Genomic DNA, 24,586 nt, shown 5'->3' on the forward strand with positions numbered 1-24,586 from the left:
CCCTTGAAACCAATAACTAAAATTGACCTTATAACTAGAGCGTTACAAAAGGCCTGATTTGGCTTTGAGCCAGCGGCACGGGACAGTGGAGGGAGGTCTGAATTTGAAGTCACCGGACTCGGATTTAGATCCCAGTGGTGTGGTCAAGTCACTCACAGCTCTGGACCTCCATTTTCTTATCTGTGAAAGAATGGGTTGACCTGGGTAACCTCTAAGGTCCATTACTTCATTTCTCTAGCTCTCGGTTCCCTCTTCTGTAAAATGAAGGAGTTAGACTAGATAGCCTTTAAACTTCTAATTCTATGATGCCGTGTCACAGCGTGAAGGTGACCCTGGGTTCTCCAAGGCTGTGCTACTGGAATAGAAGCTCTAGAAAGTTCTATCAAACTGGAAAGGCTCCAAATATGGTCTTGGATGATGAATACCTACCTGCCAGGGTTGTTGAGAAGGTAAAATGGGACAATCTATGTAAAGCGCTTTGAAAATATTAAAGCATTATATACATGCTTATTATTATCATCGAACAAAAATCTAGCTTATAAACTACCAGAGGAATTAGCCCATATAAATGTCAACAGTGAGATATAGAAGTTGCAGCTAAATGGAAGCTTCCCATAAAAGATGGCATAAAGAGTTGGTTTCATCTTGCACCCAAAGGCAAAAAAAAGAACCATCGTTTCATGAGATAGTCATTTACCTCTTCTTGCAGTGTTCATGGTAGAACATAAGCGAAAGATAATCACACCTTATTTCTCAACATCTGTTACACAAGATAAAGAAGCAGAGAAATTACTTGAAGAATTTGACTTTTTTGTTTGTTTGTTCAGCTATTTCAGTTGTGTTCGACTCTCTGTGACCCCATTTGGGATTTTCTTGACAAAGACTCAATGGAGTGGTTTGCCATTTTTTTTCTCCAGTTCATTTTATAGATAGGAAACTGAGGCAAACAGGATTAAGTGACTTGTCCAGGGTCACACAGCTAGTAAGTGTCAGAGGGCAGATCTGAACTCAGGGAGATATATTTTCCTGACTCCAGTCCTTGTACTCTTATCTAATGTGCCACCTAACTGGCAAGATCCTTCAAATTGAATTGAGATGAACCTGAGTACCCAGCAACTTCAATGCTAAGATGGGCACAGGAGAGAACAATGAAAAAATGTTAGAAAATACAGTTCAGAATTAAGAAATGAAAACAGTCAGAGGCTTATAAATTATTGAAGAGTCTCATGTTTTTATATCATGAACACAGCCTTTAAGAACAAAGTTGAAGGTACTCAACATGTGCACCAAATTGGCTATATGTTAACAGACAGAAAACAACTGGTCACTGACATAGGAATCATTTCAGAATCAATTATGTGTAGTTAGACCACTAACTGATTAGAGCAAAGGTCAAGGCACTAAATTAAAGTGTAATGATGAGAAGACATGATATACAACTGTTCTAATCTTATCTACTCAAGCAAATTATGACTGAAAAACATAACATGGTTTACAGTAAAGACATTGACTCCAATGATTACTATTTCTTAGAGAAGTTCTATTGATATAAACAGCTGCCGATGCAAGGAAGCCAAAAGAGCCCAGAAAACCACTTCACCCTGCAACCATCTGATCACCTTGAAAAGTAGAGGGAGGTGGCAACCAAGATCAGGAGGAGTATAGAAGTTAAGCTCATTTCCAAAACATTACAGAAGAAGCTGGAAGATTATTAACAAAGTAGTGTCATGAAACAGCAAAAAATATTGGAGAGTAAAATGAACCTACAGCTAGCATGGTGTGAGACCCAAGTAATATAGATTATCCCAACAGCATTTATAGAGAATCTAGAATCTAATTCCAACCATTGTTGTGTGACATAGACCCCTTTGGCAGGCTAGTGAAACCTATGAATACTTTCTCAGAATAATGCTTTTAGATACGTAAAATATATAGAACTGCAAAGGAAACCAACTATATTGAAACATTTTTTAAAAACAAATTAATGGATCCCAAGTTGAGAATCTGTAATAGAAGGCAACAACTAGACACAAAATGGTTTTGCCAGCATTTGTATATCAATCTCTTCACATCATCAGGAAAATCACCACATATAAAGAAATAAAAATGGGGTTTAAGAAAATGGCATTGGGAAGAACAGCTGGACCTAACCAAATCCACACACAGAAGAGATCCATGCTGGATTTAACATAATTTTCAAGGCTTTGGGGAATTGATTTTCAAGATACCTCAAAAAGAGAAAGAATCTTTAAAAATTACAAATGTAATCAATCAATGTTTTTATTATTACATGTATTTTATTAAATTAAACATTTCTATGTTCCAGGCACTGTGCTAGAAGGCTAGGGATAAAAATACAAAGAATGAAACAATCCTTACTCTCTCATCTCTATAATATCTTTAAGAAAATGGTCTATATACATATTGAGAGTGTGCTTGATGAAAGGAATAGTCAGGATTTTGTAGATGATTTCCTCCAACATGCCACATCTACGGTCACAAAATTGAGAGCTGTAGAGTATACAGGATCCTATGTTTATTTCTTACTGACATTTTTATTATAATTGTTTTATTTAGTAAAAACAAACTACAGCCTTCAAGGCTGTCCTCCAACAAGGCGTCTCTCACTCATATGTTAAAGTCATACATGATTTCTCCTTAGATGCAACTACAGAGATAATTGTTCAATGATCTTCTAATTATCACTATCAATGCATCAATATGTCAAAAATCTGTAATATCAATACAAACTGAAGGAAAAACCAAGGAGTATGTACACTAACCAAAGGTATTTGTCACTATCAAAAAGGCTATCCTGGTCCTCTGGATGCTCCTGTTTGTGGGTGACATTTTGCTAATTGCATTAAGTCATCAGAAGACTACTAATTGAGTCCCCTCAATGAGATCCACAACCATTCAAAAGGGGAAGCAATGGGAAAAATCAAGTGACTGAAGAATGCATATTGCCTAGGGCATGAGATACAATTGGGCAGTCGCCTCATTGAGTTGTTCCATCACTATCTCCATCTTAAACAGGAACTATAGGATGGGCAATAAGTTGGACCCAGAATTGAGTAGGAAGAGGAGAGCAGGCTGAATTGCATTTAGGAAAATGGACAGTGCTTTTAATAACCCCACACTGCTCACTAACACAAGAACCCAACCTCTAAGACTATAATATTAGCTTAGTGGTGCTATATGATTACAAGTCATGGAACATCTGGATCTTCAAAGAATCAAAATTGTCAGCTCCCATAGTAAGCAAAAACAGGCTGATGCAAATTATGGATGACAACTTGCATATAAGAAGTGGTGTAAAAGCCATTATCAAGAACATATATGACCAAAAAAAGATTTTGTAGTTAAAGCAAGAGAATAACAGAGATACCTCAAAGGCCAGACTGGTACCCCAAAATGTTGAAGGACCTAGAGGAAAGGTTTCCATAGATCCTGTCAACTGTATTTCTGGAAGGAATAGGATTCATACAGGATGAGAAGACAAGGACCTATTGTAATCTGAACCATCGGAGGACATGTTCTCATTGTTGAGATCATGGATCCATTGGACCCATCAAAGTAATTCAAGTATGTGTAACGAACATAGCATGACCTAATCTCACCAAACACCGGACCAGGAGCCAAGATTCCCGAATTTGATTCTGTACTGTAGTTGTGATTGACAGACTGACCCTGAGAAATTTTACCTGCCTGCCTCAATTTCTCCAAGTGAAAAATTGCTAGTAAGAAGTATTTTCAAGTAAAGAAGTATTTAAAAGTGCTTTGGATATCCTAAGATGAAAAGAACTGTTAGAATATTGAGTACCAATTTTTTTTTGGTCAAAAGATAAACCAAAAGGAATGTGCTTTAGGGAAATGAAGGAAAGGAAATAAACGAGAGCAAATGCAGAAATACTTGGTTTCTTAACTCCTCTCCATTTCTGATATAAGGTGCTATCAGTAGTGCAAGCCAGAGTGTTTTCTTGGTTGTTGTTAATTTTGTTGGATTTTTCCATTGCACCAAAGCATCAGTAAGTGGTGAAATACTGCGTAATCCAAGAGCATAGGGGAGAAATCTTCAGTTATAACAGCATTTATCTCTCCTCCCTACCGCTTCACCAAACCTGATAAATGCGAGCTCATAGGTACAGGATTACCCATAAAAAAGGGACATTACTCAGAAAAAGACATTCCCTGTAGAAGAGAGATGGGAGGGAAGATATGAAAAGAGCCACCAACTTTGGTCTATAAATATGACCTAAAATCTAAACTGAAGAAGCACAAATGCCAGGAAGTCCTTTTCCCCCATCTGACCCTGGTGGTTCACTTTTAAGTCTCAAGGCTCTTTCCTGGTTATTGGGGCATCTCTTGAAGAGCCCTGATAGAACGGAGCTCTGGGTTAAATGCAAAAAGTGTGTTTAAGTGGGTTAAATGCAAAGAGGAAAAAAAGGGTAATAGCAACTTCTGAGTGAGCCCCTATCCCAAGAATACCAGGTATATTATCAGGACAAAGGTTTCATAGATGACGATGGTGATGATGATGGTGATGATGGTGATGATGCAGTTTTTTGGTCCAGACTTTATATAGAAAACTCCCTCTACCAGTGTAGAACAACAACAGGTTCATAATTCATAGTCTTAGAGTCTGGTCTGAACCCTTAGATGTTAAGGATTACATGTATCAGAAGTAGGATCTGAACCTCAATCTTCATGACCCTGAAGCCAACTATACCACACGGCTCCATCATGTCCTATGTCATCATCATCCATAGAGGAAGCATGAAGCCTGTAGAGAGCCAGCTTTGGAGTGAAGAAGACCTGGGTTCAAATCTTGATCTTACTGCCCACTGGCTACATGACTCTAGGTGAGTCACTGAAACTCTGGGCCACCCCAAGAAGTCTAAAATTATAATTTTCAGAAAAGTTCTTCATCTGCACTGAAGTTTCTTCACCAGAAATCCCTTCTGCCAATGCAATCATAGGCCCAGAACCTACCCTTCCTACCCCTCCCCCCTAAAAAAAATAAATAAATCCATTTACCTATCACCTTAATATTGGCAAAAACAAGCAGTGGGTAATTTCAGACTGATTTCCCACCATATGATTTGAAAAAAGAAACTATAACCCTTTTCATCACCACAAGGTCTCTATCAGTTAAATCTTTTGCTGCTGCTGAAACTCTCTAATATATTAGCTCAATAGAAAATGTTTCTGCCCAAGAGTGATGAGCAAGGCAAAATTAGAGCCAGGCCTGCATCTGGAGATGCCATCACAGGGACTGAATTTAGTTTTTCCTTCATTCCTGAAAAGTTTGAAAAGAACTCAATCTTCTCTGTCCAGTTTCTTTCCTTTTTGGGGGATCAAATGGGTTGGGCTGGGCCATTTTTCCACCTCTGTAAAAGTGATTAGGCCTTTAAACTGTGCTCTTTTCTCTTTTTAGCTGCGTGTCAGATGACTCAGTAAAGCAGTATACGTCCCGAGATCACCTCACAAAGCACTTCCAAGTCCCCGTCTTCAAATTTGTGGGCAAAGACCACCAGGTGAGCTGTGCATGCAACAATATGACTTCTCAGGCCCAAGATCTCCTAAAAACACTGTTTTTGTTTTTGTGTTTGTGTTTTCAACATTCTAGAGGTAGTGAATTGGTCCTCTTTGGGGATGAAGGGTACCTTGGATACCTTTCCATTCTGGAATATACCAAGAATATAAATTAGTCAGATATTAAGTGACCTGAATCTATCCCAGCAACTACAATTATCTACCCATAAATAGGTGCCCTTTTTAGTATGTAATACCCTTTGACACTGATTTGGAATTACTATGTGCCAGTGTGATTGGAAAGGCCCATGTGGAACAAGTCAACAACAGTCTTTTCCCTGTGGAGCATGAATTAAGTTGACCCATTGATCAATGATGATCCTTGTTATCCAAAGTGTTCATTTTTAATGATACCTCTAAGATTCAAGTTAGGGATATAAGGGATCTTAGAGGCTAACTGGTCTAGCTCCTCACTTTACCGATGAGGAAACTGAGGAGTGAAATGATAGGTCCAAAGTTGTAATGGCAGTAAGTGGCATATCTAAGACTTGAACCCAGGTCTTCTGACTCCAAAGCTGGCATATTTTCCCCTGTATCATGTTCCTTATGTGATATATACATATATGCATATTTATATATGTGTGGGTAATAATATTTATATATACTGTCTGTATCTCTATACATTTGTGTGTATACATATATATATATACACACACACATAAAGATGTACAAACATATACTATCTAAATAAACAAGAAGTACAGCTATCTTTGTGTCTTTATACCTTGATAATTATGAGTCTACACTAATTCCTAGCTCTGCTTTCCCCTCAGTTTCCAGATTTGCAGAATGAGTAGGATAACATTAGTCTTAAAAGTCATAAAACACACGACAGGCTAACGCCTATGACGAAATGTAAAACATTTTTGTTGTGAGGTATAATGTGGTTGGGCAGCTAGGTGGGGCCATAGTGCACAGAGTGCTGGGCCTGGAGTCAGGAAGGCTCACCTTCCTGAGTTCAATCTGGCCTCAGACACTTACCAGCTGTGTGACCCTGGGCAAGTCACTTAACCCTGTTTGCTTCAGTTTCCTCATCTGTAAAATTAGCTGGAGAAGGAAATGGCAAACCACTCCAGTATCTTTGCCAAGAAAACCCCAAATGGGCTCACAAAGAGTCAGACACAACTGAAACGACTGAAAAACAACATAACGTGGTTGTTTGAGAATGTCTGATTTCAGTCTCTCTGGCCTTCTTTCCTCACAGGTGGTGTTTTTACATTGCCGAGTCCTGGTCTGTGGGGTCCTGGATGAGCAATCCCGCTGTGCCCAGGGTTGCAACCGACGGATGCGACGTGAAGCAGTTAAGGACCAGGGAACTCACCTGCAGAACCGCATACTGACTAGTGGCCCAATCATCATCGACAGGGAGGACTAGTAACAAATCTGCCATCATGTCTCTGGCTCTGGGGCTTCTCTGTGAATTGTAACTGCTCCCCCAATCCCTTCTAAAGCTTTCTAAGGAAATTGGATCCGCATTCAAGAAAGCTCGACATTCAATGACACATTTTCTGTCATCTTAGGGTTGTTGAAGATGCTCATGCCATCTAGCTACTGGTTTGTAAGGATCAAGACCTTGCTGAATGGCTTGGCTTATTGTATACGGAGCCTGATGCTTCTGTTGTTGAGTGGAAAACCATCCATTCAAAAATCCACTCATTCTCCCCCAACACACTCACTCTTTGTGGTTGTATTCCTCTTCTTCAAACATCTCAAATAATTCTAAGTGCCAATGTAGTCAATAGTAAGGAACTGGTTATCAGTAGCCTTGAGTCTAGTTTTCAGCTTTCAGGTCATTTAAATAACCTAGGAGACCTTTGTTCCCAGAGAAAAGAGAATGATTTGACACTCAAAGACATGGGGAGCAGACTTACAATTTAAAAAAAAAGCCATGGACCAGTAGTAATGGAAACACTAGCACAAAAAGTCAGGGTCCCATTTCAAACTTAAATCATAGAAGTGGTAGAGGAAAAAAAGTGTCATGTGAAATTATACTTTAAAATGCGAGGGCTCAAGGCCCTTAAATATGTAAATTGTCATTGTATCCTAACATTTCCAATAGGCATTCAGGGTCACTTCAAAGGTGCTTATATGCATAAGAGTATTTAATAAAGGAGACTATTAAGTTTTTCTCTGACATAGTATTTTCTCCTTTTTTGTGCTGTGTTGCTTGTTCTCTTATTTTTGCATTGTCTTTATCTTTTAAGGTCAAGGGAATTGTCTCATTGGCCACAGTACTTGGCACATAATAGGCTCTTTAATAAATGCTTTTTGGTTGAAGCCTGTGATTGCTGTGGTATAATATAGCCATAACTAAAGTAGGAAAAACAGAGCTGTACTCCCCTTACTTCCTTGCCATCTCTGAATCTTGATTCACCTACCACAACTGTCCCCTAGCTGCCATTACCAAGGTCCCTCTCCTTCTGTACACCTTCTCCCTTCCGTGCCCTCCACTTTCTACCGCCAACATCTGTAGGTACAAGAGACACCCTCTCTGAGACAGACAACTCCCTCCTGGCATGAATATACCAGCAGTCAGACTATCTGTCCTTTGTGCCATGGCATAACAATGAATTTGTCCCCCTTGCACCCCACAACTCAGCATTATGAATAGAGCCCTGGATATAAGATTAGCTATCCTGGGTTCAAATCCTGAATCTGCTACTTACTGATTATGTGACCTCAGCTAAATCACCTCACCTGTCTGGGCTTGTTTCCTCATTGGTAAAATAAGGAAGATAAGATAGAATCAAAAATTACTCATGGTCTGTCTGGCTCTAAATGTGATGACCCAATACAATGATACACTTTTTTTAGCTTTAGACATTTTTTATGCTGTAGCTTTTTATTTTTTACCATTATTTTTCTAATTTTGAGTTCCCAAATTTTCTCCCTCTCTTCAGATCCTCCTCCACTCATTGAAAAGGCAAGAAATATGATACTCTTTATGTTTATAAAGTCATGAAAAATATATATCCATATTAGCCATGTTGCAAAAAAGCAAGAAAAATAAAAATAGTGGAAAAAAGTTTAAAAATGCTTCAATCTGCACTCAGAATTTATCAGTTCTCTCTCTGGGGTGGATAACATTTTTTATTATGTCATGGATCATTGTATCGATCAGAGTAGCTCAATCTTTCACAGCTGATCATCATTACAATATTGCCATAATTGCATAGTGTTCTCCTGGTTCTGCTGATTTCACTTTGCATCAGTTTATATAGGTTTTTCTGAAACCATCCTGCTCATCATTGCTTACAGCACAATAGTATTCCATAACAATTATATACTACAACTTGTTCAGCCATGCCCTGATTGATAGGCATCCCCCACAGTTTCCAATTTTTTCCACTACAAAAACAACTGCTATAAATATTTTTATACATATAGGTCTTTTCATTTTTTCTTTGATCTCTTTGGGAAACAGAATTGGTAGTGGTATTGCATGTCAAAGGGTTTGCACAGTTTTATAGCCTGTCAGGCATAGTTCCAAATTATTCTTCAGAATGGTTGGACTAGTTCACAACTCCATCAACAATATGTTGGCGTACCTATTTTTCCATATCCCCTCCAGTATTTGTTTTTCTTTTCTGTCATTTTAGCCATTTGATAATTGTGAAGTGGTACCTCAGAATTGTTTTATTTTGTATTTCTCTAATTAGTAGCAATTTAGAGCATTTTTTCCATATGACTATTGATTGCTTTGATTTATTCTTCTGAAAACTGCCTTTGAAAACTATTCATGTCCTTCAACTACTTACCTGTTGGCAAATGGCTCTTATTTTCATTAATTTAGCTCAGTTTCCCACATATTTGAGGAATAAGGCTTTTATCAGAGAAAGTTGATGTAAATTTTTTTTCCAGTTTCCTGCTTTCCTTCTAATTTTGGCTACATTGGTTTTGTTTGGGCAAAACTTTTTTTAATTTCATGTAATTTTGCCTCCCATAATTTTCTTTATTTCTTTACTGGTCATAACCTCTCCCCTTGACTATAGATCTGAGAGGTAATTTTTCCCATGATCCTCTAATTTGCTTATGATGTCACCTTTTATGTCTAAATCATGTGCCCATTTTGAGCTTATCTTGGTATATTGTGTGAGATGTTGGTCATAGGCCTAGTTTCTGCCAAACTGCTTTCCAGTTTTCCCAAAAGTTTTTGTTGAATAGTGAGTTCTTGCCCCCAAAGCTTGGATCTTTGGGTTTGTCAAACACTAAATTACTCTGATTGTTTACCTCTGCACATTGTCTATCTAATCTATTCCACTGGTCCACCACTCTATTCCTTAGGCAGTATCACATTGTTTTGATAATCACTGTTTTGTGGTATAGTTTGAAATCTAGTACCGCTAGGCTGTCTTCTTTTGGCTTTTTTTGCTCATTGATGTCCTAGATATTCTTGACCTTTTTTTCTTCCAGATTAATTTTGTTATTTTTTTCTAGCTCTATAAAATGATTATTTGAAGTTTGGTTGGTATGGCAATGAATAAGTAAATTAATTTAGGTAGATTTTTCATTTTTATCATATTGACTTGACCTACCTATGAGCAATTAATAGATTTCCAATTGTTTGGATCTCTCTTTATTTGTATGAAAAGCATTTTGTAATTGTATTCACACAGTTGCTGGGTGTGTCTTGGCAGGTAGGATCCCAAGTATTTTATATCATCTACAGTTATTTTAAATGGAATTTCCCTCAATGATGTACTTTTAAAAGAAGGGCAGTGGCCTGAATTATAACTAAAGTAACATAACAGGCTGCCCTGTTGGATAGCCAAAAAAAGAATCTGGAAGACTTAGTGAAAGAGAAGAAAAGACTAACAAATCCATCCTAGAAATGGTCAATGATTTCTATCTGTTTTTGAGATAAGGAACTAAACTTGGTTTAATTATATTACAGCCCTTAAGTTTTGCAGGTAGGGCTCATGATTTTCTCTCTCTTTTTACTAAGAAAGGACAACAGTAAGCACTGTCCTCAGGGAAATCAGCAAAATGAATAAAAGGAAAGAGAGATTTTCCATCATGCAAGGGAGGCCGGGAAAGGGACATTAGAGGACAAAGCTGAGTAAAGGAAAAATATTACATTCCAATTCAATCCAGTTCTACAAACTTATTAAGTACCTACTTGCATGCAAGGTACTGTGCTCAGCCCTGGGAATACAAAGACAAAATTTAAAAGTCCCTGACCTCAAAGGGCTTATATTCCACATTCCACATAATATTCTCCTCTATGCTGATGGGTATTCTCCTCCAGATATCAATATTTGTCAAGAAAATTATTCCCTACCACCAGTGGAGAACCACAGACAATAGAGAGAAGGGTACACTGATTTCTAATTCTGAAGTAGAGAAACGAGCTCAAGGTTATAGCTTCTTGAGTGCAGTAACAATATCTGTTTCTTTGTTTCTCCCAGAATAGTGGTATCAAACTAACCCATCCATAAGGATCTCTGGGGAATGTGTGTTGCTTTAGTTTTAAAATGTAATATTATCTACATTTTACTGTATTTTTATTTATTCTGTTAAATATTTCCCTCTAATGTTATTACATAATTACATTAATTTTGTCCCTTTAGGCAGTACTTGAGAGTGTTATGGTTGGCATGGCACGCTTGATACCCTTGCCCTAGGGTATAGTAGCACTGTGCCTTCCAGGTTGTCAGTAATGTGCAACAACTACTCATTGAATAATAAAGAAATTAGAAAGTCACTTAGAGGATGGCTCCCAATGACATCCATCAGTCAGGACCCTAGAACCTTTAAAAGGCTCCTCCACTGAGTACCAGCTAGCTCTGGGAAATACAAAGAATCAAAAGGAACCAAGGGAAACACAAAACATCAGGGAATGTGGGACTATAGATTTAAAGCTGCAACGACAACTAACAACTAACAAGTGTCTACTACGTGCCAGGCGCTTTGCAGTTGCCATCTCATTTGATCCTCACAACCCTGGACGGTGGGCACTATTAATATCCTCATTTTACAGATAAGGAAACGGAGGCAAACAGAGGTTAAGTGACTTGCCAGGGTCACACAACCACTAAGTCTGAGGCTGAATTGTGAACTCAAGTCTTCCCAACACTTCCCAACCCATACCCTATACACTACACCACCTACCTTGCCCTACAAGTCAAGTTGTTGTTATCAGTTGTTTTGGTCGTGTCCAACTCTTTCGGACCCCATTTGGGGTTTTTTTGGGCAAAGATACCGGAGTAGTTTGCCTTTTCCTTCTTCAGCTTATTTTACAGATGAGGAAATTGAGGCAAACAGGGTTAAGTGACTTGCTCAGGGCCACACAGCTAACAAGTGTCTGAGGCCAGATTTGAACTCAAAAAGATGAGTCTTCCTGACTCCATGCCTGGCTCACTCTCTCCACTGTGCTAGATTTGCCCAAAATCAAACAGTTAGAGAGTGGTCCTGTCTAGAATTCCAAGCAGGTTTTTTGTCTCCAAATCCATCAGTCTTTCTACTACCCCAGGGAAAAGGACTCTACTTGATGTGTTTGACTATAAACAGGGGGAGGTGCATCCAGACCTAGTCACATCCTTCTCTTTCTTAGCAACCATGCGGATGATAGTGAATGCCAGTCAAACTCACCAAGTAGATTTCATGGCCTTTATGAGTAAGATACTAGAATCAGTTAAATGGGGATGACTCAAAGCAGTTCTTTTTGAAGTTTTTTAAAAGTTCACTTTATTATGTCTAGCAAGGGACAACCAAGGCATGGACTGATGGAAAGCCATCATCTGCCTCACGAGAGTCAAGATTTGCCCAAAGTTCATGTGTGAACTCAAGCTTCAACTCCAGAACTCTCAGAGTTTGCGTTGTATTTTCTCTGTATGAACAGTTTTCCCAAGGCAGGGCAATTCCCGGGACTTGCAGTGGGATACTGGTGCTTCCCATCCCCAAAAGTCATGACTCACTTTCCAAGCTGTCATTTACTGCTCCCTCCCTCTTACTTTGTGGTAGCTAGGCTGTTATAAGGAAGGATGGAATGTAGCTGATGGAGTATCTCCTGGTTTCACTGTCCCCTCTGAGGGAGGGATGCAGGCAGGTGTGGTCTCACTGAAGGACAGTGGGGAGCCAGCTCTTCATCACAACTCTTCCTTCTCTTCAGCACAGAGGCAGGCTGCTCTCTGACTGTTCATGAATGGTCGGCAGCCCAAGGTCCATACAGTATTGAATATTGTGTCGGCGAGTGAATCACAAGCTACACAAAACAAGTGGAGAAAAGAAAGGATGAGATGTAGTCCAGGGTCAGCCCAAAGCATAGAGTAATAGCTAGGGGACAATGTAATTTAAGGGATGGCACGACATCCACCAGAATTTTGGTCCAATGCCAATCCAAATGGTGAAAAAGTCAGTTGCTCAGCATTTATTAAGCACTCAAGTCAATTCATCACCCTCCTGAGGTCACTGGTTTTCCTCAAGAACAAAGAATGAACAACAAGAGTATAAACGCTCACTAGAGGCAGGCACTTGCTAAGAACAAAAACAAAAGATAAAAAAGAGTCCCCCGCCCTCAAGGAGCTCATAGTCTAATGGGAGGACAACATGCCAACAACTATGAACAAACAAGATCTAGGCAAGATAAATTGGAGATAATCAGCAACAGGAAGGCACTAAAATTAAGAGGGATGGGGAAAGGTTTCTTCTAGAAGGTGGGACTTTAGCTGAGACTGAAGGAAGCCAGGAGGCAGGGGCAAGGAGGGAGAGACTTGTAGGCATGGGGAAAAAGCAGGTGCTTTTTAATTTTAATTTAATTTTAATTTAATTTAAATTTAATTTAAATTTAATTTAAATTTAAATTTAAATTTGGGATCCTTTAGTTGAATTTTACAAAGAAACTAGAGTCAGTCTATTACCCCAAGAACACAGTCGCCATGTATCCTTGGGGGCTCAGAACCACAGAATCTCTGAGGTAGAAGGAACCTCAGAGACCCTTTAATCTGACCCATACCTGAGCCAGACTCCCCTGCATATTTTACCTAAAAAGGAGTCTCAGGCTAGGAGTGAGTGGTGGGTGGTGGGAATGTACACAGGGCACGCTTTTAAGTTTAATCTATGACGTTAAGATTTTCTCTCTCGTTTTCTTAAGTCTAGACAATCAACAAGCTCTGACTTGTAGTATTTACCTATTTCTGAGGTTTAAATACTCAGACTGGAAATGTAACAACCACTCTTGAGAGCTGGTTCAAGCTGACTCCAGCACACCCCTGACTCAAGCCCATCACTCATTGCCTGCCTCCCAAGGTGCTTTGAGATAGAGCTAATTATTAGAAAGATCTTCCCTCACTTGGAGCCTAAATCTGCCTTTCTGCACCTTCCACACAGAACAAACCTAATCTTTCCTCTACCGGATGGCACAATCAAATACTTGAAGGTAGCTATCATATTCCCACTAAGCATTCTCTCTTCCAAGCTAACCCACTCCCTTCCTTCAACTGCCAAGGCCTTGTATGACATGGCCTCAGTATCCATCAGTATCCCACATCCCTTTTTGGACATTCTTAAATCTGTCTGTATTCTCCCCTCTCCACCCCCACCCCCCCATTAGATTGTGACCTCCCTGAGGGCAGGGGAATCTTTTTATCTTTTTGTTGTTATTATTGTCGTTCTTAGCACAGTGCCTGGCATATAGCGGGTGCTTAATAAATACTGGGCAACTGACTTTTTCACCATTTGGGTTGGCATTGGACCAAAATCCTGGTGGGCATCATGTCATCCCTTAAATTACATTGGATATGGTCTGACCAGGGTAAGGTGTAGCAGGACCACCACCTTCCTATTTATATGATCATAGATTTAGAGCTGACAAGGACCCTAGAGACCATCAAATCCAAATTCCTCACTTTACAATCCTTTTAAAGGTCAGAAATATAACTTAAACCCAGGTCCTGACTCCAAGTTCAGTACCCTAGCCATCACGCCAGGCTGACTCTTCAATCCCCAGACACCATGCCTCAATTAAATGCAGTTTTAAAGAGAATTTGCTAATGTTTTTTCGTTCTTATGTTGCCCTGTTAATTCATGTTAAATTTTCAGTCCACCAAAGCCCCCAAATCTTTCAGGTGAACTGCTATCCAGTATCACCAAGTGAGAGAATATTAACAGAAGTGCTTAGCACACATAGTAGGTGCTTAGTAAAATCCCTTGCCTCCCCCTCACCCAACCTTCCCCATCACAATAGCCCTTGGGCTGTAATTTCACCTGCAATAAACAATTCCCTTCTAAAGTACCTCCCCTGTGATGAATCTCAGTAACTCATAGTTCATTCATACAGTCTAGTCTGTACTTCCCAGTCGAGAGACACAGGGAAAGAGCAGGTCAAAAGCTGTCCTGTTGACTTTAGTTTTCCCTCTTTGAGTTGTGGGTGAAAGGTAGACAAGCCAATTACTCGGGTAGAAAATGTCTTGACCTGGTGTGGGGTTAGCAGCCAGTACTTTCTCATCTGCTGCTGAAACTATTAGACTAAACATAGATAAACAGATAGATACCCCTTCTCCTGGGGCCCATTTTTCCTCCAGATTAATAGTTCATGTTTGTAGACTCTTACACATTTATTTTGAGGTCTAAGCATAGCCCTGTGAACAAGTCCCAAGCCACTCTCTGATGTTCCCTTTCCCTGGGAACTGAGGCCAATTGCTTGACCTGTCTAAGGCTAATGTTACCCTTTTAAAATATATAGTGTTAACAGCTGGCAGTACATCTTTGGCTTCAGAAGCCCATGGATAAAGAATAAAACCCTCCAAGAGGCACTAGAAAAATTTCCCCAAAAAGGGAACAGCAACTGAGGACTTTTTTTTTTCTTTGAGGCTTTTAAAAAATTTTTAATATTTATTTTAAAAAGTTTTTTCCCCAGTTAAATGTAAAAACAATTTTAACATTCATTTTTAAAACTTTGAGTTCCAAATTCTCTCCCCTCCTCCTTCCCCACCCCACCCTATACTGAGAAGGCAAGCTGTTTTATATGGGTTAGACATGTGTAGTCATGCAAAACATATCCATAATAGTCATGTTATGAAAGAAAACATAGACAAAACAAAAACTCAAGAAAAATAAACTTCTTTAAAAAAGTATGCTTCAATCTGTTTTCAGACACCATCAGTTCTTTCTCTGGGGATGGATAGCATTTTTCATCATAAGTCCTTCAGAGTTGTCTTGGATCATTGTATTGCTGAGAATAGCTAAGTCATTCACAGCTGATCATCTTAAAATATCGCTATTACTTCGTACCTAGTATATTTCACTTTGCATCAGCTCATATAAATCTTTAACTGAGGACTTTTTTTAAAAAAATTCAATTTCATTTTATTTTCAGTTCCAAATTCTCTCCTTCCCTTCTCCTTTTCCCTACCCATTGAGAAGACAAGAAAAAACAAGACCTGTTAAAAACATGTATAGCTATGCAAAACCAATTTCCACATTAGTCATTGTTAAAAAGAAATTTGAAAAAGGATGAAAGAGAAGAAAATATACTTTGATCTGCACTTTGTCCATCACTTCTCTGTCAGGAGATTGGTAGCATGTTTCATCATGAGTCATTTGGAATTATGGTTGGTTATTGTGTTGATCAGAGTTCCCAAATCTTTCAAAGTGGATTATCTTTACAATTTATTGTAACTATATAAATTGGTCTCCTGGTTCTGCTTACTTCATTCTTCATCAGTTTATAAAAATCTTACCAGGTTTCTCTGAAGTCATCCCCTTCATCATTTCTTACTATGGCAGTCCATCACATTTGTATATCATAACTTGTTCAGCCATTCCCCCAATTGATGGACATCCCCCAACTAAAGACTTTTCACCAAGTATGAATATGAAAGGTCCTTACACAGAAAACCATGACCAGCTTTCTCAATCTACAGTAACAATAGAAGAGGGAATAATTATCCCTAAGAGAGAATTTCTGATATATATTAGAATAGCAGAATGCACAATCAACAAATCATTAACTATTATGGGATGACCCATGCTTTGTTCCAAAGTGCTAACATGTGAGTAGAGGAAAGGGTCTTCCTTGCAGCAACCACCATCCCTGAACCTTCCCTCAAAGTCCTCTCTCCACCTGTGCTATGGGGCAAAACCAATCTTTCTCTTGGGGATTCCCTTTCTCCCAACCCTGAAGGGGACAAGGTCATACCCTCCTTTCTAGATCAGCTACATCCAAAGTAAGACTATTGTTCATGCTGAGTCTCCCCATCACAACCCAACAGTTTTTTCCCCAACTCTTTTTGCCCCAGGTGAAAATAATCCTAGTTTCAACTCTGATGACCAAGGTTGGTTGTAGAATTTAATTCATCCTTGGAGATTTTTTGAAAGAGGAGATAATTTAACTTCTCTACAACGAGCTAAACGGAATTCTTCCTATTAGATGTTCATGTGGTACAGTGGATAGAGTGTTGGCCTTGGAGTTCAGAATATCTGAGTTCAAATCTCACCTCAGAAACTTACTAGCTGTGTGACTCTGGACAAGTCATTTAACATCTCAGCCTCAGTTTCCACATCTGTAATATGGGCATTATAATAGCACCTACCTCACAGGGTTGTTGTGAAGATCAAATGAGATAATATATGTAAAATATTTTGCAAATCTTAAAAATGAAGACTAATATTATTAATAACAGGGTTGGTACCAGAAGCTCCTGGGACTTTCCTGGGATAGTATCTAGAGTCCTGTCCCTCTTTTCCTGAAGCAGTCACAATATTCCATATTTCTGCAGATCTCTTCCTGTTGTATACAATGGTAAAAGGGGGTTCAGGCCACTAGGCCAAGGAAAGGCAGGAACCACCTGCCTACATAGAGTTGAAGCTATGTATTACCTGCCACCTTGGAGACGAAACCCAGGCTGCGCTTGAGGTCTGAGCAGATGGAGTGGAGGCACCAGCGGAATTTGGCATCGCAACGGTATTTGTTGGCTCCACATGTGTCATAGCAAATATCCAGCTGGTTGCAGCACTTGGTCATTGCTGGGATCCCCAAGTCCATCTGAGAGAGGAGATCAGGAAAAGGATCTTATATTCAGAGCCCTGGGGCTCCGGCAAGAGGGCCAAGGCATTATTTTTCCCCCAAACTCCTTATTAGTGACGTCCTTATCCAAAGTCAGCCACTTCTAAGGCTTCATTTAGATGCATATAGAAGTCTCATTGAGGAAGCTGAGTGGCACAGTAGATAGAGCACCATACCTGGAGTCAGGAAGAACTGAGTTCAAATCTGACCTCAGACACTAATTGTGTGATCCTGGGCAAGTCACTTTACCCTGTTTGCCTCAGTTTCCTCACCCTAAATGGGGTGAGTAAGAGTCTGACATGACTGAAATGACTGAATAAGAAGCCTCGCAGGACAGCGGGCTTAAGCAGATGCGGATACTGAGGGTCTTGGATTTTGCTACCAGTTACTAAATTGAGTAACTCATTTCTCCTCTCTTTGCTGGCTATGTCCAAATCACTTGTTGAAGATCCATTCCTGTATATGGTACCTTGTTAGATACTGTACATGGTGGAGAGTGAGGAGATATGGAAGTAGTCTCCTACCCTCAAGGAGATTATAATATCACATGTGAAAAAACTCAACACATTTATCAAGTAAACTTTACACAGGAACAAATCATCATAGCACAAAATGTGGAGGGCTTCCTCATGGAAGCAGGTTTTGAAGATACTGAAAGACACATTGGGAAATAGAGATAATTATAAGTGTAAAGAAACATGATTGTAAATGCATGAAGGGCAGTGATCTCAATAGGTGGGGTTTAATCTGAGACCTGTAGCAAAGGAGTAATAGAACAAGTAAGACTGGTGAGTAGGTTGGAAAGGCAAGTCTACAGATGGTCATGAGAGGTTAGGGTTTAGACAAGACAATGGAAATCCAGTGAACAAAGGAGTAAAATAATGAAAATAGCATTTGTAGAAGGTTATTCTTAAAATTACACAAATGATTGGGTTAGCGAGGACTAAGAAACAACATGGTGCATTAAAGAGAGTCCCGGACCTGGTGTCAGGAAGGCATAGGTTCAAATCCCACTCCCAAAGCTAATTGTCTGACCATGAGCAAATCACTTAACTCCAGAGACTTATTTTCCTAAGCTGTAAAGTAGGAATAATAAACCCATAGCATCCTCTTCACAGAGTTGTTGAGAGGTTCCATCAAGGTAATGTATGTAAATTGGAAATAAATTGCAAATTCAAGACATAATATTTTTTCAAAAAAGAATTGCAAGACTGGGTGACTAATTCAACGTAGGAGGAGAAAAATAAGTCTAGAATGACTAAAAGTCCTTGGGAAGCAGGAAGATGGTGGTGCCATCAACAGTGGACAAATCAGGAGTGAGAACAGAGAGCACATATTTGCAAAGAACAATGGTGAATAAGTAGCTGCAGAACAACTTCCTTAGTGAGTTCTTCAATATAATAATGTTCAGCATCTTGTAGAGCAGATAAGTCACAGGACCTACAAAAGACTGTTTAAACCGAACATTATTAAATTAAAAGCCAGTTCAGGTGAGGAAGTCAACAAAGGTCTAAGCCTTTGCAGTCTTGAGTTTATTCCTAGTATCTTTCACGGATGACTTTCCTAGAATCATAGATTTAGAGAGTGAAGGGACCTAAGAGATCATCTTGTCCCACTCTCTCATTTTACAGATAAGGAAACTGAGGCCTGGAGATGTTAGATAACATGCCTAGAGTCCCACAGCTACTGAATGATGGAGCTGGAACTAATATCAATGACTTGGATAAAGCCATAGGTGGAATACTTATCAAGTCTGCAGAACACAGAAACCAGAGAGAGAGAGAGAGAGAGAGAGAGATGAGGGAAGGAGAGAGGAAAGGAGGGAGAGATCACAACACATTGGATGACAGGATCAGGATCCAACAAGATTTCACCAGCTAGAATGCTAGGTAAAATTAAACAAGAAGAAATTTAGTACTGATGAACATAGAGTCTTAAATTTGATTTGAAAAAAAAAATCACCTTCATAAGAACAGGATGAGAGGTGTGGCTACACAGTAGTTTGGAAGAAAAATAATCTAAGTCTTTTAGAGAATTACATGGTGAGTCATCACTGTATGAAGGCAGCCAAAACTCCTCATGAAATCTTGGGTCTGTAGTCATCACCTCCAGGACGAGGGAGGTGATAGGAGTTCCTTTGTACAGAATATTATGTTTAGTTCTGGGCAACATATTTTTAGGAAGGACAATGATATACTGGAGTGGAAGGACCAAGAGATATTTAGCATCAAGAAAGAAGATTTGGGGGATGAGGACCAAGGGGGAAATAGTTTTCTTCAATGATCTGATGGGTCATAGTGTGGAAAATAGATTAGATTCATTCTGCTTGGCAGAAGGGACATAAATGGGAGTAGGCTGGATGCCAGGTAAACTAACAATGAGTGGGATGGACTGACAGTGGGTGTCCTATCATTGGCAGTCTTCAATTGAAGGATCAGTGACCACACAAATGTGTTGCAGAGGGGGTGGGCTGGACTAGACAGATGCTGAAGTCCTTTCCAACTTTGTGTTTCTGTGATTCTGTGAGTGGTAGTGAAAACCCTTAGGGTTAAGTTGGGGGAGGTAGTTTTCAAACCTTTGATGCCAAACAAGGGCTTTATCCAAAAGGGATAACTAACCCCAAGGATGGATAAAGTAACAGTTACCTACTTCAAAAATGATTTTTTTTCTCCTGCAAAAAAGTGATTATGATTTTACTGGCAAGCATTTTCCCATGACCTTCTCCCCAAGGATCACCATTTGATTCATTCTCCTGATTAGTAAAATCATACCAGGTAGTAGGTAAAGTGTTAGCAGTACATACACTGTCCGGTACCTTGAGACCCAGGAAATAAGAGCTGCAACCGTTGGGCTCCTGCGGCTTATAGCCAGGCCTGGGCATTGGTGCCTTCCCTGGCAGGAAGGAGAGAAGAGAATCAGAAAGAAATCCTTTAGTAGTGTATTATTTCAGAACATTCATCAAACAATGACAGTGACCAATATGATTTTGTTTATTTTAATATTTTATTAATGACATAGGCTTTGCCTCATAATCATTTCCTGAAATCCTCCCTATTCCAAATTCTTTCTTATAGCAATAAAAAAAATCACTTAAGCAGAAGCTATAACACGATAACAACCACATCTAACAGTATACATAGCATTCTGAACCCATAGTCTACCACCTCTCTACTGAGAGGAAAGAAATGTGTTCTCATTATCAGTGTTCTCTAACCAATGTTGGCCATTGTATTTTATCTGAATTTTGTTGTCTTTAAGTGTTGTTTGCACTTATGTTAATGTAGTCATAGAATATACTTTCCTGACTGTTTTCTTCACTCCGTGTTGGTTTAAACAAAACTTCCCACATTTTTATAAATTTCTCTTGTCATTTTTCATAGAACAATAGTATCTAGTTACATTTAGATAGATAATACATAGATAATGAATTTAATAAGTACTTGCTTAAAAAAAAGAAATAAAAAAATGCTGAATTCAAAATAAGGGTACCTAGAATCACAATTCTGCTATTTATTACTTGTGTGACTTTGGAAAACTCACTTAACTTATCTGGGCCTCAGTTTCCTCATCTGTGAAATGAGAGTTGGGCTAGAGTCCTGCTAAGTTCCCTTTTAGCTCTAAAGCTATGACCTTATGAGTCTAATATGAGATACATGAATGGCACAACCCTACATCCTTTGTTGTCTCTGCACCAGAAAAGAGAGGTGCAGTTGGGGCACATAGACTCATAGTCAAAGTCTCAGAATATAAGTGTTTGTCCAAGGCACCTTGTATCAGTCACCTTCTTTCTACCCTCATGGATCCTAAACCACTTTAGATCGTTTTTTTAACCTCTCAACCTCATTATTTTAAAGTTTTTACTCTATCTCCCTTCCCCCAGCCTCTCTCCACTCCAATGCATTCTTCTTACAGCTTTGTCTTCCTAATGCATTTGTCTGACTACATCACCCCCCAAAACCATCAATGATGCCTCATCATTAGGGAATAAAATGTATCTTAACTTGGTAGTTCAGTTTTTTACCTCCTTTTCCAGTCTTTTTTCACATAACTTCCCTCTGATAGGGTGCTTGGGTGCTTGTGCTTGAACCCTAATTCTAAAATTTCTCTTTAGCCTCTGCTTGGATGCCTGTGCCTGAACCCCAATTCCAAAACCACATCCAGTTCTAAAATCACATCTCTCCCTAGCCTCAAAATACTGTCTCAAGCAGTTCCTCTCTAGTTCAAGGGCAGCATGCCTTAGCAAAACACTTATCTCTCCTCCTGATACTGCAGCCAGCTGCACCTATAGAATTTATTGGACTCCCTGTGTACGTGCTAATTGGCTGTGCGCTGGGCCTTAATGATATTTACTACTTACTGACCTTACTGATATGTATCCTAGACACAGTCAAATGTATACTCCCTTACATTCAGCTTGTCTAACAAGACATTCAATGAGAACCACCTGGATATTCCCAGTCAGCCCTGACTGTTAGTTGACTTAGTGATGTTTCACAGTCAAAACCACACCTCCAGGTCACCCCCCACCTTGGACTATTTCCCAGTGAACTCTGGGTAAGATACCTGCGCAGTAGATACAAAAAAATGCTTGTTCCTTTAAGAACTGACCACCCCTTAACCATTCCCTAATCCCCCCCCAAAACACCTAATTGACAGGTTTCACCCCCAAATCTTGTATATAAACTTTCTCTGCACCTCTGTAAGGCTGCAGGTTCCCTAAGAATTCTTGCCCACTGTAAAGCGTAATAAATCTTTGCCACCTTGACTTGAAGAATACTTGAGATCGTGAATTCACTCCAGAGGGCCCCAACAGTCTCTAGTACTCGGGTCCTTGAGGGGTACTCCCCCTTAACAACTCCATCTGGGAACTCCAGTCTTGGGGTTCCTGGACCTTGGTTCCCTCAACCTTCAACATTTCCATGCTCTTTACATTCACACCAAATTAGACAACTCACCATTTCCCAATCTTATCCTTGCCCTTCCATCTTCATACCCATAACACACCTGAAATTGTTCCTGAGCCCAGCCATTTCCAGATATGGAAATCTTTTCTGTCCCTTCAGACTGAACTCTGGGGAACCTCCCTCATGAAGCTTTCTGTGACTGCACCTTCAACTTCCACCCCCCACCCCCAGCGAGAAGTTGTCTCGTACTCTCTCTTGGAATCTTTTCCTGACACTTTGGTCAGGCCTTTCTCTTGAGATTGAAACATTCTCTTGGGTATCATAGTGGCAACAGATAGGAATCTCCTTGAAAGCAAGGACCAGGTCAGAGATTTGAAACTAGAAGGGACCTTCAAGATCGTTTAGCTTAGCCCCCTTATTTCATTTTAAATTAAAGTTTCATTGATGCTTTTTGTTTTTACATCACAGTCATTTTGGGATACCCCAGCCCCCACCTCCACCCAACAAGTAATAAAGAAAAACCAGTGAATTGTACACAATATTCTATACTCATAGACCCCCACCTCTCTAAGGAAAGAAAAAAGGTGTATTTTTTTAATGTCTTCACTAAGTTAACCTGCATATTTTACAAAAGAGGTAAATGAATCCCAGAGAAGAGAAGTAGCTGACCCAAGACTGTCAACAGACATAGCAAGATTCCCTTTGGTAAGTCTTCAAGAGCCATATAAATGTGAACCATTAGATGATACATAGACCCATGACAAGCCAGTGGCCACACCAAGGCTGAAGCCAAGCATCTCTGATTCCTTGATCAGGCAACACCATTCTAAAGAGGAGAGGAAGGAGTTTTTCATTGGGTGCTTGGGTTTCAGGCTTGAAATGGATTACTAGTGACCTCAGTGTTCAGGAATCTTTCCTCCATGATTTCAAAGCTAAAGGGCAGTTGTGCATCATCAGGAAAACTCTGGAAGAGTTCTGAGTTGGAAGAAGAGGCAGAAAAGCTTCTGGCTGTAGTCTAGAAAGTATTCTAGATCTAGCTTTCAATAGAACCTTTTTTTAAAAAAAGAAAGCAAACTCATCTAGACAAAGACAAAATAAGACAGGATTGCAACAAGTCAGTAAGTACAGGCTTTGAGCAAGATAGTTCTGATTTTTTTGAGAATATATATAACGCCTCTTTGGTGGCTTTTTTTTCCTTTCCTTTCATTGCAGCATTGATGTGGCCTGATATAATGGGAGGAGTGTTCGATTCGCAGGAAGCCCTACAAACTAGCACTACGAACATAGGTTTAGAACTCAAAGGGCCCTTGGAGATCATTTAGACCAGGGGTGGGAAGCCTCAAAGCCACATGTGGCCCCCTAGGTCCTCAAGTGAGGCCCTTTCACTGAATACAAATTTCACAGAACAAATCTCCTTAATAAAAAGATTTGTTCTGTAAAACTTGGACTCAGTCAAAAGGCCGAACCCAAGGATTTAGAAGGCCACATGTGGCCTCTAGGCCACAGGTTCCCCAGCCCTGGTCTAGACTAGTTTCTTATATTAAAAATGAGGGAACAAACTCAAAGATGGAATCATACAATTAGTATCTCTAAATATAGTGTTCGTTTTGTAATCCTGGACAATTTACTTAATCGCTCTGGGCCTCAGTTTCCTTATATGTAAAATGATGGGGTTAGGCAAGTCAGCCCCTGAGGTTCCTTCTCCTAGGTCTATGAATCTATACCTCTGAGTCCACATCCAGAGCTCACTGGTGTGACCCTGGACAAGTAACTTAACATCCGATTCCTCGTCATGGGCATGATAATATAGTACCTGCTTCACATGTTTTTTGTGAGCTCAGATGAGATCATGTTTATAAAGAGGCTTGTAAGTTTTAAAGCTCTATGTAAACTTCAGATATTATTGTTAACACAACTGTTCAAAGCTTTCCTAGGCTTAATGCGGGCCCCAGGACCTCTACATCCCTGATGTCAATCAACATTTTCTGCCATGACTTTGAATCAAGAAAACACCTTTGATCACAAGAACACAATGAGTTTTGGAAAATCAATGAAAGTTGAAAGACTGTGAAATCTGACATTG

At 39.6% G+C, this 24,586-nt stretch overlaps 2 protein-coding genes across 3 annotated transcripts in view; one reads left to right on the forward strand and one right to left on the reverse strand.

Moving 5' to 3' along the window:
• The window catches only part of OIT3 (oncoprotein induced transcript 3), a 31,286-nt gene extending 23,414 nt beyond the window's left edge, over positions 1 to 7,872 (forward strand). Inside the window, exons 8-9 of the mRNA XM_036736307.1 lie at positions 5,438 to 5,537; positions 6,800 to 7,872. Of these exons, the coding sequence (XP_036592202.1) occupies positions 5,438 to 5,537; positions 6,800 to 6,970 (271 nt within the window). The 3' untranslated portion in view covers positions 6,971 to 7,872. The remainder of the gene's footprint in view (positions 1 to 5,437; positions 5,538 to 6,799) is intronic.
• Positions 7,873 to 12,265: 4,393 nt separating this feature from the next.
• The window catches only part of PLA2G12B (phospholipase A2 group XIIB), a 37,276-nt gene continuing 24,955 nt past the window's right edge, over positions 12,266 to 24,586 (reverse strand). Inside the window, exons 2-4 of one of the 2 annotated variants that reach the window (XM_036736903.1) lie at positions 20,403 to 20,491; positions 17,413 to 17,578; positions 12,266 to 12,799 (exon numbers count right to left, since the gene is read on the reverse strand). In XM_036736903.1, coding sequence (XP_036592798.1) covers positions 12,684 to 12,799; positions 17,413 to 17,578; positions 20,403 to 20,491 — 371 coding nt within the window. In that variant the 3' untranslated portion in view covers positions 12,266 to 12,683. The remainder of the gene's footprint in view (positions 12,800 to 17,412; positions 17,579 to 20,402; positions 20,492 to 24,586) is intronic. The other variant, XM_036736904.1, reaches the window with a different exon arrangement.

Source organism: Trichosurus vulpecula, chromosome 8, assembly GCF_011100635.1.
Source record: "Trichosurus vulpecula isolate mTriVul1 chromosome 8, mTriVul1.pri, whole genome shotgun sequence".
In the NCBI taxonomy this organism is placed as follows: Eukaryota; Metazoa; Chordata; class Mammalia; order Diprotodontia; family Phalangeridae; genus Trichosurus; species Trichosurus vulpecula.